We start from the raw sequence: 13,279 nt of genomic DNA, 5'->3' as shown, positions 1-13,279 counted from the left end.
CTGTTTGAAAGTGTGGAGCAGGTGGGTTGTCTTCTGAAAGCCTTATATTCTGCAGATCCTGTCTGTCAGAGCTCAGAATTCATTTGGATCCTAAATCTTCTTGCTACAAGAATGCTCTGAATGTGACATTTATTGAGAGCCCGTGGTATACAGCGTGCAGAACTGGCAACAGTCCACAAAATAATAGGTTACTGTAAAACTAATTGAAAATCAACAGATAATTACTAATTATCCAGTGTGTATTATGGAAAGCAATAGAATATAAAGTAAACAATTACACCAATTGATTACTAAAATAATTATTAAATCAGGTTAAAATTGGAAATATTTCTGAAGAAAAAATTCAAGTAGTAATTGTTTTAAACCTTCATTCCTAAAACTTAAGTAAAACATGCTATTTCCAAAGCGCTTTTATATGCATTTTGATTCTTCCAACAACTCTGAGAGATAAGTAGGTGATATTAGTCCTCCCATTCTTTAGTTGAAGACACTGAAAATCTTTTTAAAGGGGGGAAGAAAAAGGGAAAAACAGATACCTTATCCAAAGACAAGTGCAGTCAGCTAGTAAGAAATACAATCAGGATTCAAGTCCTCCTCCTGCTCATTACATCACATCCTACTGTGTCCTATGACAGTGTTACTATTGTTAGATGTTAAGATTAGAAAGGTTACTGGTAGTAAGCCTAAATGCTTTTGCAATTTAGTTAACATTTTAACACCGTTTACATCCATCACTTTCTGCTAGCCTTTTTTTCTGCAGCATTTAAAGATCAAATGAGATTATTTATGGTGTTTTCCTTTCTCCTTAAATGGTAGTTGTTAATGTCATTAAGCTTCAATAACCCTGTCCAAGATTTTAGAATAAAGGTTTAAAAATATGGACTTTAAAAAAAGTGTGAAGTATATTTAGATGCAAAGCATTAACCATAGGAAAAAAAATAATGCAAAAAACTAGTGGCATGTATCTGTTTTTTGGGGTTTTTAATAGATTTATTTATTTATTTATTTTTGGCTGCGTTGGGTCTTCGTTGCTGTGCGTGGGCTTTTCTCTAGTTGTGGCGAGTGGGGGCTACTCTTTGTTGCGGTGTGCAGTGCAGGCTTCTCATTGCAGTGGCTTCTCTTGTTGCGGAGCACAGGCTCTAGGCACATGGGCTTCAGTAGTTGCGGCACACAGGCTTCAGTAGTTGTGGCTCATGGGCTCTAGAGCACAGTCTCAGTAGTTGTGGCACATGGGCTTAGTTGCTCCGCGGCATGTGGGTTCTTCCCGGACCAGGGCTCGAACCCGTGTCCCCTGCATTGGCAGGCGGATTTTCAACCAATGTGCCACCAGGAAAGCCCATGTTTTTTTTTTTATATTTAATTTATTTCTTTATACAGCAGGTTCTTGTTAGTCATCCATTTTATACACATCAGTGTATACATGTCAATCCCAATGTCCCAATTCATCCCACCCCACCCCCCACTTTCCCCCCTTGGTGTCCATACATTTGTTCTCTACATCTGTGTCTCTATTTCTGCCTTGCAAACCAGTTCATCTGTACCATTTTTCTAGATTCCACATATATGCGTTAATATACAATATTTGTTTTTCTCTTTCTGACTTACTTCAGTCTGTATGACAGTCTCTAGGTCCACCCATGTCTCTACAAATGACCCAATTTTGTTCCTTTTTATGGCCAATATTCCATTGTATATATGTACCACAACTTCTTTATCCATTCATCTGTCGATGGGCATTTAGGTTGCTTCCATGACCTGGCTATTGTAAACAGTGCTGCAATGAACATTGGGGTGCATGCGTCTTTTTGAATTATGGTTTTCTCTGGGTATTTGCCCAGTAGTGAGGTTGCTGGGTCATATGGTAATTCTATTTTTAGTTCTTTAAGGAACCTCCATACTGTTCTCCATAGCAGCTGTATCAATTTACATTCCCACCAACAGTGCAAGAGGGTTCCCTTTTCTCCACACCCTCTCCAGCATTTGTTGTTTGTAGATTTTCTGATGATGCCCATTCTAACTGGTGTGAGGTGATACCTCATTGTAGTTTTGATTTGCATTTCTCTAATAATTAGTGATGTTGAGCAGCTTTTCACGTGCCTCTTGGCCATCTGTATGTGTTCTTTGGGCGTGTATCTGTTTAAACTGTTCAAAACTATGTTATATGAAAACATTAAAAATAATTCTATTTATCATTTAATCACTAAGTAATGTAATACAAGTATCTTGAATCTTCAACAGTCTTTCAGTAGATCCCTTATTCCAGAATATATGGAATATATATTTACCTTTTACCTGATATATAAGGCATGTGCACTTCAGAATCCATTCTAATTAATTCTATCTCTATGAGTTATATGTTTTTTATCACTCTTATAGCAACTCACCAAGAAAGTAATATTTATAATAAATATTAAAATATCAGAGCTGTCATCTAGCTCCAAATTTGCAATCACTTGATGGCAATGACCATCTAAAACATAACATGGTCAAAACTAAATTCAATTTTCTCTCAAACTTGTTTCTCTCTCAGTGTTCTATAATTTACAGAATAGTTTTTCTTTCTTATGTCTAACATCCAATCCATTGTAAATGCAATAATCTAAACCTTTGAAATATATCCTGAATCTAAACACTTTTCATCACCTCAGCTACCTCCCTAGTTCAAGAACCATCATTGCTCACCTGGAATACTGTAACATCGCTCACCTGTAACAGTCTTTTAAGTCTTCCTGCTTCATTCTTTAACCTCCTTCAATCTTTCCAACACATTAGTCAGAGTGATCATTTTAAACGTCTTTATAAATTTTCCATCACCCTTAAAATAAAATCTAATGTCTTTACTATGACATGAAAAACCATTAGCTGACTCTTGGCTACCTCATTGACTACATTCCCTACCTCTTGCTCTTTGTACTCCAGTCATATTGGCCAACTAACTGTTCTTTGAAAAAGTGTATTCTTGCATAAAGGGCTTTGCATTTGTTGTTTCCTCTGCCTCTAATTCTCTTCCCCCAGACCTGTGCTATTCAATAGCCACTAACCACATGTGGCTACTGAGCACTTGAAATGTGGCTAGTGTGGTAGAGGAAGTTAATTTTTATTTAATTTTAATTAACTTAAATTTCAAAATTAATACTTGAGTGACTGCTTAACAGTGTTTACACTTAGGGTGATGAAAAAGTTCTGGAACTAGATAGTGGTGATGGCTGCACAACACTGTGAATTTACTTAATGCCACTAAATTGTACATTTTAAATGTAAATGTGCAACAGTAAACTTTATGTGTTTTTTACTACAAGGAGCTGAAAACTTAGGTCCACACAAAACCTGCACACAAATGTTTACAGTAGCTTTATTCATAATTGCTAAAACTTGGAGCAACCAAGATGTCCTTCAGTAGGTGACTGTGTAAAAAAAACGGTGGTACATCCATACTATGGAATATTATTCAGCTAAAAAGAAATGAGCTATCAAGCCATGAAAGGACATGGATGAATCTTAAATGCATATTACTAAGTGAAAGAAGCCAATCTGAAAAGGCTATATACTGTATGACTCCAATTATATATACTGTATGACTCCAATTATATGACTTTATGGAAAACTCAAAAGACAGTAAAAAGATAAGTGGTTTCCAGGGGTTTAGGGGTAAGGGAGGAGGAATAAGTGGAACATAAGGGATTTTTAGGGCAGTGAAACGATTATACTACAATGATGGATACATGTCACTATACATTTGTCCAAATCCATAGAATGTACAAGTGTTAATCCTAACATAAACTAAGGACTTTGGCTGATAATGATGTGTCAGTGTTGGTTTATGAATTGTAACAATTTTACACTGGTGCAGGATGTTGGTGGGGAAAGCTGTGTGTGTGTGTGCGCACGCAGGAATAGGGTATGTGGTGACTCTGCTTTCTATTCCATTTTGCTGTCAAGCTAAAACTGCCCTAAAAAGTAAAGTCTATTTTAAGTATGCTTGGAACCTGAGTATGTAAATATACTTATTCAACTATAAGTTTAATGAACTCTAAATACCAATCAAATATTTTCAGTGGCGATTTAGTGTCCAAAATGAGATGTACTGTAAGTACAAAATATACACTAGATTTCAGATTTAGTACAAAAGAATGTAAAATATCTCAGTACTATTCTCTATTGATTACACGTTGAAATGGTAATATTTTTGGTTAAATGTCAGAATTTCACCTGTTTTTTAAAGGTGGAGAAAATTTTAAATTACATAGGTGACTTGCATTATTTCTATTAAGTAGTTTTGCACAGGTTATTCAAATGGCTTGTTCTCACACCATCTCTTCAGAAAGGCCCTCCCTGATTATCCTATCTAAAATAGCACTCTTCCATCACTATTTATTCAGATCTATTTTTCTCATAGCATTTATCACTGTGAGTATAGAAAATAATTATCTATCTCTCCCTCTGGCATATAAGCTCCATGAAGGCAGTGACTTTCTCAGTGTTGTATCCCCAGTACTCAGAACAGTTCTCTACTTAATAAGTAATTGAAAATATGATCCATGTTCTTTCATGATGGATTCTTTAGGCTTATGTGTTAGGGAATGGAGTGGACAGCATCTTGAGTACTTAATAAATATTTGAAGAATGAATCCCAAATCCACATTTCGGGGTCTCTCAGCATTTCAGCCCTCCATTTCCAAACACTCACAGAACAACTACATTTGTATTTCTTTAAGTTCATTCTATTGCCATCTCTAATCTACTATTAAACCCATCCAATGAATTTTTCATTTCAGTTATAGTACTTTGCAGTTCTAGAATTCCCATTAAGGTCGGGGAACTCCTGTAAGCTGAGCGGCCAAAAAAAAAAAAAAAAAAAAAAAACCAGATAAAACACACACACACACAATAGAATTCCCATTACATTTTTTGTAACTTTTGTTTCTGTGCTGAGATTCTCTATCTGTTCACTCATATTTTCATTTAATCTTTGAACATGTTTTTAATACCAAGGCCATCTCAATTTTTCTAAATATGGATCACAATTTCTTGTGTCTTTGTACTTCTAGTAGTTTCCCATTGAATACTAGATATTGTGTATATCTTGTAGAAATTCTGAATTGTTATCTTCTTCTGGAAAGTGATGATTCTTGGTACTTCAGTTACTGAGTGGTCACCTTAAACTAGCGTAGACTTGGTTTTATGCTTTGTTAGTTCATATATGTGGAAAGGAGTTTCATAAGTTCTAACTTGGCAGGACTCAAATCTCCATACTCTGTCTCCCATGTCAATGGTGTCAGAGCATGTTAGGGCAGTCTACAGTAGGTCTTACTCTAGGGCATGGTCTTTACTCCTAAGGTGCAACCTTTCTAGTGTTTCAGCTGGATGCCACAGTTGTTAAGGAGATGTCCATCTTGGCAGGCCCAGACATCCAATGTCCCTTAGCACTGTTTTTTATGCCAACACTGCTTGCCCTCTGGTATCTGTTCCATTCTCAAGTTTGTCGCAACTGCTATTCGGTACGCATCAGGTGGTTTTGCTATGGTTATATACAGGCTGTCCTCAGCCATGGACTTGTGGGGACCCCTATATGGATTTCTGGGGCTACCTCTCTGAATTGCTTTCTTCTCTGATGCCCCATCCCATAATTTTCAATATTTCAGCTGCTCCCCACTGTGATCTCTATCTTCCTGGCTTAGCACTCCAGCCTCTTTACAGCACAGGAAGCAGGGTGATTGTGGGGCTCAACTACTTAAGTTTCCCTTATCTCAGAAATTTCAGTTTTGTGCTACCTGAAAACAGTTGCTTAATATATCTTGTCCAGTTTTACAGTTGCTCCTAATCCAGGAGGGCTAGGTAAGTTACTAAATCATAGCCAGAAGCACAAGTCTCCCTTCCCTCAGATTTTCTGAAGTGGAACTAAGGAAAGAGGAGCAGCCCCTCTAAGGTGGCAAAACTAGGAAAACATGACCTGCTAGAAATCTTGGTTAGAGCTTTGAGCAGGGGAGCTGGTTTGAGAGAATGAAGAACAAGTAGAGGGAAGCAGAAATGGGAGTTGGTGAAACAAGTTGGCAGCATTCAAGTCCTTGTTTCAATCGTCTTCAAGTCCAGGAGACACTTGCCTTATATGCAGTTTGCTTACATGGACCATTAAATTCCCCCTTTTTTTCTGGGATAGTTGGTTTAATTTTCATTTGGAACCCTTAGCAAGGAGAATCTTTTAAAAGGAACTAGATGTAGTCCAATTAGAACTGAATGTTGATGGCCCACATGTGATGTTAAGACTCAGTAACCTAAACTTTGGAAATGCATTTGTGTCACACTGTTTGTCTTATTAAAACCATACGGTAAGACGTGAAAGAACGGAAGTTACCAAGGTCAGCCATTATGGGAAGTGACTACCTCCCTCATGTTTTTGTTTTTATTTTTATTTTTTAACATTCTCTGCCCTCATATTCTAGCAAATTTTGTTGTTACAAGATGATACAAATGAGAAGTCAAAAAGTCATACAATCTTATTTTTTTAAATAAAGGTATATGTTTGAGCAATGACTTTGAAGTCATATTTACATTTTCCCTGGAACCATCTTCCCATGTATATTTTATATTCTGCATATTCTCTTTATGGGTCAGTAACAAATAACCTAAACTTACGAGGCTCTCCCTAATCTTACCCCTTCCATACCTCTTTAGCCTCATTTCTCTTTTCCTTGCTCATGATATTCTAGCCTCACAACTGCAATGTTTCAGTTATGTGAAAACCTGATTATTTGGATCTTTATACACCTTGGAACCTTGGAACTTTGTTTTATTTATAATAGCTCTTATCACAATTTAAAATTATCTGATTCAAGTATTTACCTGTATATTGTCTGACTGCTGCCACTTGAATGTAAGCTCCATGAGAACAGAAACCTGGTCTACCTTATTTACTACAGTCTTATTACTACCTAGAACAATGCTGGGCACATAGGAAGCACTCAAAATTTGTTGAATAAACTAGCATTACAGTAAACAGTGCTAGTGTAAAAATTTCTGCCATTCTAGTTTAGCTTAGCTTAAAATGAATTCTAAATTTACTCAAATTTTATTGTTAAAATCTAACTATTTGCATCACATGAGTGTGATGTGTGTATATGTATCAGAATCAGCAAAATAGTAAAACAAGTTTAATTTTTAATTTATTAGAACCCAGTAAGTGATGGTTTTAAAAGCAGAGTTTCCATCAAATTAACACTTAATTCAGGGCAAAAATACATTTAAAAAACGTAAATCTTAAGGCAGAAGTAAAATGTTATAAAACCAGCATGTCTAATACAGACTGTAGAATGTCAGAATTTTAAGAGATTCACATAGTATTTTATAGCACTAAAATGTTAATACAGTTCAAAAATATTATCAATTGATCCAAGATTTCTCAGTTTATAAAATGTCTAGACTGCTAATTGAAGAAATTTTGCTGTGTAAGTAATAGCTACCATATAACCAAGTGATTGTTTTTATGACAAAGGAACTAAGGCAGGAAATTTCATGGTTTTCATTTGTAAAGATTTTACAGTATTATATATAAAGTATTACTAGGAATTTGTTTTAGATTCATCTTCCCACCCTAACTTCTGAAAGGTGTACATCAATTCCCTTTAACTCCACTTAAAAAAATTCTGTGAACTATCATACCTATTAATTATAGGCCTGACTCTACTCACAGCAAAACCATGAATAACTAACTTTGATATGGTAGAAAAAACAATTTTAATAAATCACTACATCTTTTCTGGGTTGCTAAATAATTTTAAACTGAAGTCTAAGAATTTTTGCACCTCCAATAATTGAACAACCTTTTTTTTTTTTTTTTTAAATCTCTATAAGTTTGAATTTTGACTAGAACCTGAGTACAGGGGGGAAAAAAAGCATCTCATGTTCATGTGCATTAACAGTAGCCCTTCTGAAACACAGTTAACAAGCTTAAATTTCTCATGATCAAAACCTTTTATTTGGGGGGAGGGCAATAAGATTTAAAAGTTCTTTCAATCAGAAAACAAGGATTAGCTAGCTTACATGTTCTACTGAAGAGGGTCAAAAAAGACAAATGCATTTAAAATAATTTTGTAAATCTAGCAAATATGAGGTTTATGGGTTCTTAACTAACATATTAAGTAAATACAAAGGTTCTTCATCTTTATTACAAACTTTTAAGCTATTTTAATAAAATGGCTGTAGATCTCACTGTACTTCTACTTATCTGTGCATTAATAAAAATTTGTTAAAATTGCTTATTTAATACTTCTGAAAAAGTCTAGTCAAATAAGATCACTAAAACTACCAGAGATGCTTTGAAATACTGATTGCAAATTCATTTCAAGGTTGATTTAGCCTCTTTCAGAATCTGGCATTTAAATCATTAATATCTTCACCAACTTTAACTCTGAAAATATAAAAATTTTAGCCAGTAACGGTTAAACAGTACTGGTATTACCTGAAAAAATAAAAATTGAAAATACATCATCAATCATGCATTTCACAATTTCATGAACTAAGTAAGGTATAACTCATAAATATTGTTATGTCTTTGCAGGTTATCTCAGCTTCCATCAGGCCTCAGCTGAAAGCTTATCTGCCGAAACACATCATTACTCATGTAAAATAAAAAGAGTAGGGAAGTGATTTTGCACATTGCTGCCCAGTGCTTGGCTTCCAGGTTCCCCTCTCTTTCATGCAACTATTCTAGGTGTGATTCCTTGAACAGCATGAGATGAGGGGTGGATAGAACAGAACACCTGTTGGGCTAACAAGCATGTATTAGTGTATAAAAAGTTTTCCAGTTGAATAATTGTTCTCTTTGTGGTTATGCTATGTGCAACATATAAACTGTACAATCATTTTTCCTGTTTGTCTATTTGTGGAAAGAATTAGGCTCAATAAAATGTAAAATATACATTAGTTTGCTTTAAATGCAAAGATTACAGTTTTGCTTACTTTGTTTTTGGCTCAACTGTAACATAACCCCAAAGTCTCTGCTTTAATAATACAATATGAAAAGTTCACATATGTACATGGGTACATTCTTTCATTTAAAATTTTCCTTAAATCTATCTCAATGTATCTTTACAACAAAAGTCAAAATCGACAAAGTAGAAATGATTCCATTTTACAGCACTTTAGGTTTTCTGAAGTTTTCCTTTACAGCTTAAAGGGCATCATTGAAACGTTGCTTTCCATAGTCTGCAGGATCCATTTGAAGTTCTTGTTCTTCATCATCTGTAAGGAAAATAATCAGGTATCAAGAATATTATTTTTAAAATCACTTACAGAAATCCAATCAAATAATCTCTCTCTCTCCTTTTTTTTCCTTCAGCCTTAATGTAGTTTTCTACTCGTTATCTTACACCTTCTGTAAATGCTGTTCTGTTTCTTAGTTGCTTGGCAAATGAGTGAAAAGTCTGTAACTGTTTTGGAAAATCACTTAATTTTAACAAATCTTTTGATGATAGAGAAAAAAAAGAAGGGAAGGAAGAAAAGAGGAAAAGGTGGGGGGAGAGAGAGAAAGGAAAGAAGAAAGGAAGAAGGGAAAAGAAAAGAAAGAGGATGAAAGAAACAAGTAGAGCTAGATAGTTAGCAAAGCTTTAGGATTCCACAAGCACTGAGGAATTGATCCTTTTACGTAAATATATTATTTCTATATAGACGAAAGTTAGTCCTTTAAATTAAAGCTTTGGTAGAAATCATTCTTTATACATTTTCATGCCTTTAAAAACCAAACATTTTGGGCTTCCCTGGTGGCGCAGTGGTTGAGAGTCCGCCTGACGATGCAGGGGACGCGGGTTCGTGCCCCGATCCCGGAAGATCCCACATGCCGCGGAGCGGCTGGGCCCGCGAGCCATGGCCGCGGAGCCTGTGTGTCCGGAGCCTGTGCTCCGCAACGGGAGAGGCCACAGCAGTGAGAGGCCCGCGTACAGCAAAAAAATAAATAAATAAATAAATAAACCAAACATTTTTTCTAATAGTAAAATTAATCCATAGTCATCAAGTAAAAATTAGAAAATAAAAGAAAAATAAAAGTTACTCATGATCCCCAAATTTAGCGTTTTAGTGAATTTCTTCGCTATTCTGCAAATAGCTTACCAGCAACTTCCTAAATGGAGTATGTTAAAAAACAACCTTTTCTTTACCGAAAAAAAAAAAAACTATCACACAATATTATTAGACACTAACATCCTCAGAGTCGCTTTGAGTAGTTATACTAAATGACTCCATGTAGTGCTTCAGAGTTTGACTTATTTGGCTATTGACAGGTTTTTCTGGGTCCTTCTTGGCTATCACCTGTCACTTCACTACTCTCAGCTTAACTACCAACAACAATTCTTCTCTTCCTTTCTAATTTTATAGTTATTTCTATCTTCAAGTTTTGAAATAAGACTGCTCAGAGTATTAAAATTAGTATTTTAATTAGAGCTTAAGAGGCTCCCTTTTTAGTACATGGCTTTTAATGACATCTTTTGGCTCCTCCACAGCCTTAAAAATAACTTTTGTTACTTTCTGGTCCACAGTTACAATTACCCAATAGGTTAGTTTTTGATAGATTGAAGTACTACTATCATAACTGTCTGGGTATATATTTTATTTATTTATTTTTTTTTTATCATTTATTTATTTATTTATTTATTTTTTTGCGGTATGCGGGCCTCTCACTGTTGTGGCCTCCCCCGTTGCGGAGTACAGGCTCCGGATGTGCAGGCTCAGCGGCCATGGCTCACGGGCCCAGCCGCTCCGCGGCATATGGGATCCTCCCAGACTGGGGCACGAACCCGTATCCCCTGCATCGGCAGGCGGACTCTCAACCACTTGCGCCACCAGGGAGGCCCCGTGGGTATATATTTTAAAGAGGGGTTGGATTCCAAATTCATATGTATACTATAGCTATCTCCAATCTATTCTTTTAGGTTTGATAGGTTTTCCACTCTCAGCTTCTCTAGTATATTCTATGGTAACATTTTGTTCAAGAAAGATGCCATGTGGTGTATGTACTCTGTATGTGTATTTGTATGTACCATGTAGTGTACGTACTATGTATTAACTTTCCATAATGACGTGTTCTTATTTCTTCTTTACATTTAGTTATTAGAAATGCCAAACAAACCAACTTTCTCTCACCTTTCAATAACTTTCCTGTTAAATTTATAGAAATTCTCTTTTAGAATTACAGGCAATCATTCTTCATATTCTAGCAAATTGATCTCATATTTTTAACACTGTAATTCAATAGCAATGATAACCCCAAATCTGTTAGGTGCAAAGGCTGAAATTACATCCATAATCACATTTGTATTTCGAAAATATACTAATCATTCTCTTATCAAAGAACTCTTCGTACTTTAAAAAATTATCTTGGTTTTAAAAAGGAAAATAATCACTGGCACCTCTCCAGAAAGCTCTCCTTAGGACCCATGTTATGGGACCTCACCGTATGGCTATAAACACATCTTTTAGGGCTTTAGTAATTAAATGAAGACAATCACCATGGAGCAGTGGGAAAAGCTACTATATAAAGGAGAATTTCTAGAAATTTACAGGAAAGTTATTCAAAGGAAAAAATGATGTTACTTTTTGAGATTTTTAAATAAATAATTGTAAAGAGAAAACAAGATAACAGCAAAGGTCTAGGAACAGAAAAACAGAACCCTAGTCCTGGCTCAGGCACTTAACAAACATGATCTAGTTCCTAAATCTCTTTAGACTTCTAATTACCTTCTCGGTAGACTAGGGTAACAACTATTTTTCCAACTTCAAAGTAAATTAATGCATAGGAAGGCAGTCTTTACTTCCGAAGTCCTCTATAAATATAAGGAGGAGTTTGTTGGTTTTATTAATTTATACTTTTTAGCAAAGTTTTAATATGGTGCCTTCACATTGCTTTTTCATAATTTCATAGGACTTCTGATTGCCTTTTTCTTACATTGAGCTATCATTTACATTAACTAGAGTCCACTTTCAGTGTAGCTATTCTAACCAGAATTCAAGTTTCTACCAACAACCTCTTTGCATTTATCTGTGACAAAACTACCTAACCAAATCTGATATACAATAACAGCCACTAAATACAATTATATGGACTAATATTTTATTTCATTTTACAAAGAAGCAAAATCTGTAAATAACTCATCAACATAAAGTGACTATTAAATATAAAGATATTTATAATTTATCAAATAATTTCTAAATTCCCTCTTAAGTCAAGAAAGGACCACCTCCATAAAGCAAGCTCTACCAAGCAAGAATGCCTTGGGGAAATAAGGCAGTGAGCCTCCATTAAAATGTACAAATTAATCCACAGGCCAAAGTGCAATTGTCCTCTAAAGCAGGCAACCCAGGGAAAAAACTCTATACTTGCTTTTACTTTTTAAAAAATTATTTTATTCAACACTTACACAGTGATTACAGTGTGAAAGATCCTGTTCTAAGTGCTGAATAAATATTTAAATCATATAATCCACATAACAATTGTTGAGTTAGGTAACTATATTTATCCCTATTTTACAGATGAGGATTTCAAGGCATAGAGGTATAGGTAATTCAAAAGGTCACAGAGCTAGTAAGTGGTGGAGCTAGGATTAAAATCTAGGCAGTCTGGCTCCAGAATCCAGGCACTTAGGTACTATGCTAAACTTCCTTCCATAGGTATACTTAGTAATGTGCATTTCATATTCTATTAAACAAACTTGGAACTTCTATGGAATTAAAGATAAGAGTAAAGGGAATTTGTAAACATCCATATCCTTTTTATAATAAAGAATGAATTAAAAGATATATCTATCAGATGTGTAGTGTTTCCAGAGTTAATCTTTTAGTTAACCTTTTCACTGGATCACTAACAGAAGTCAGGGAAAAAATGTTTACACCAATGTAAATAAAATAATGTTTCTTTTAGGATGCTTCAGGAAACCAGGAATTAAAAATCAAAATAAACCAGTATTGTAAACACAGGAAAAACAGGCTTCACTTAATTCTACAGAAAACACTCTGCAGGCAGTACTGACCCAAATGATGAATATGCACAAACAGGCATCAGAGATGAAGCTGGAATTCTTTAGCTCCCTATTGGCACAGATGCTGTCAAAGCCTCCATTTCATAATCCAGAATTTCGGAGACCAAAGTCAGTGTCTTTAGCTGAAGCTAGAACCTCAGTCCTGCTGCTGGAATGTCTAATACTAGGGACCCAACAGCTTGAGAAAAAACAAAACAAAACAAAAAAACACAACTGCTTCTAATACCAGGGAGAGCAGAGCAGAGCCCCTACTGGTA

The 13,279-nt window shown here is 35.3% G+C and overlaps 1 protein-coding gene across 2 annotated transcripts in view; it reads right to left on the bottom strand.

Annotated features, from left to right (window-relative positions):
* Positions 1–6,386: 6,386 nt before the first annotated feature.
* Positions 6,387–13,279, bottom strand: part of GOLM2 (golgi membrane protein 2) — a 108,736-nt gene continuing 101,843 nt past the window's right edge. For both annotated transcript variants that reach the window (XM_060096759.1, XM_060096760.1), the window contains one exon: positions 6,387–9,237. In XM_060096759.1, the coding sequence (XP_059952742.1) occupies positions 9,167–9,237 (71 nt within the window). In that variant the 3' untranslated portion in view covers positions 6,387–9,166. The remainder of the gene's footprint in view (positions 9,238–13,279) is intronic.

This window comes from Mesoplodon densirostris, chromosome 4 (genome assembly GCF_025265405.1).
Source record: "Mesoplodon densirostris isolate mMesDen1 chromosome 4, mMesDen1 primary haplotype, whole genome shotgun sequence".
In the NCBI taxonomy this organism is placed as follows: Eukaryota; Metazoa; Chordata; class Mammalia; order Artiodactyla; family Ziphiidae; genus Mesoplodon; species Mesoplodon densirostris.
This window is presented reverse-complemented; position numbering and strand designations above follow the sequence as displayed.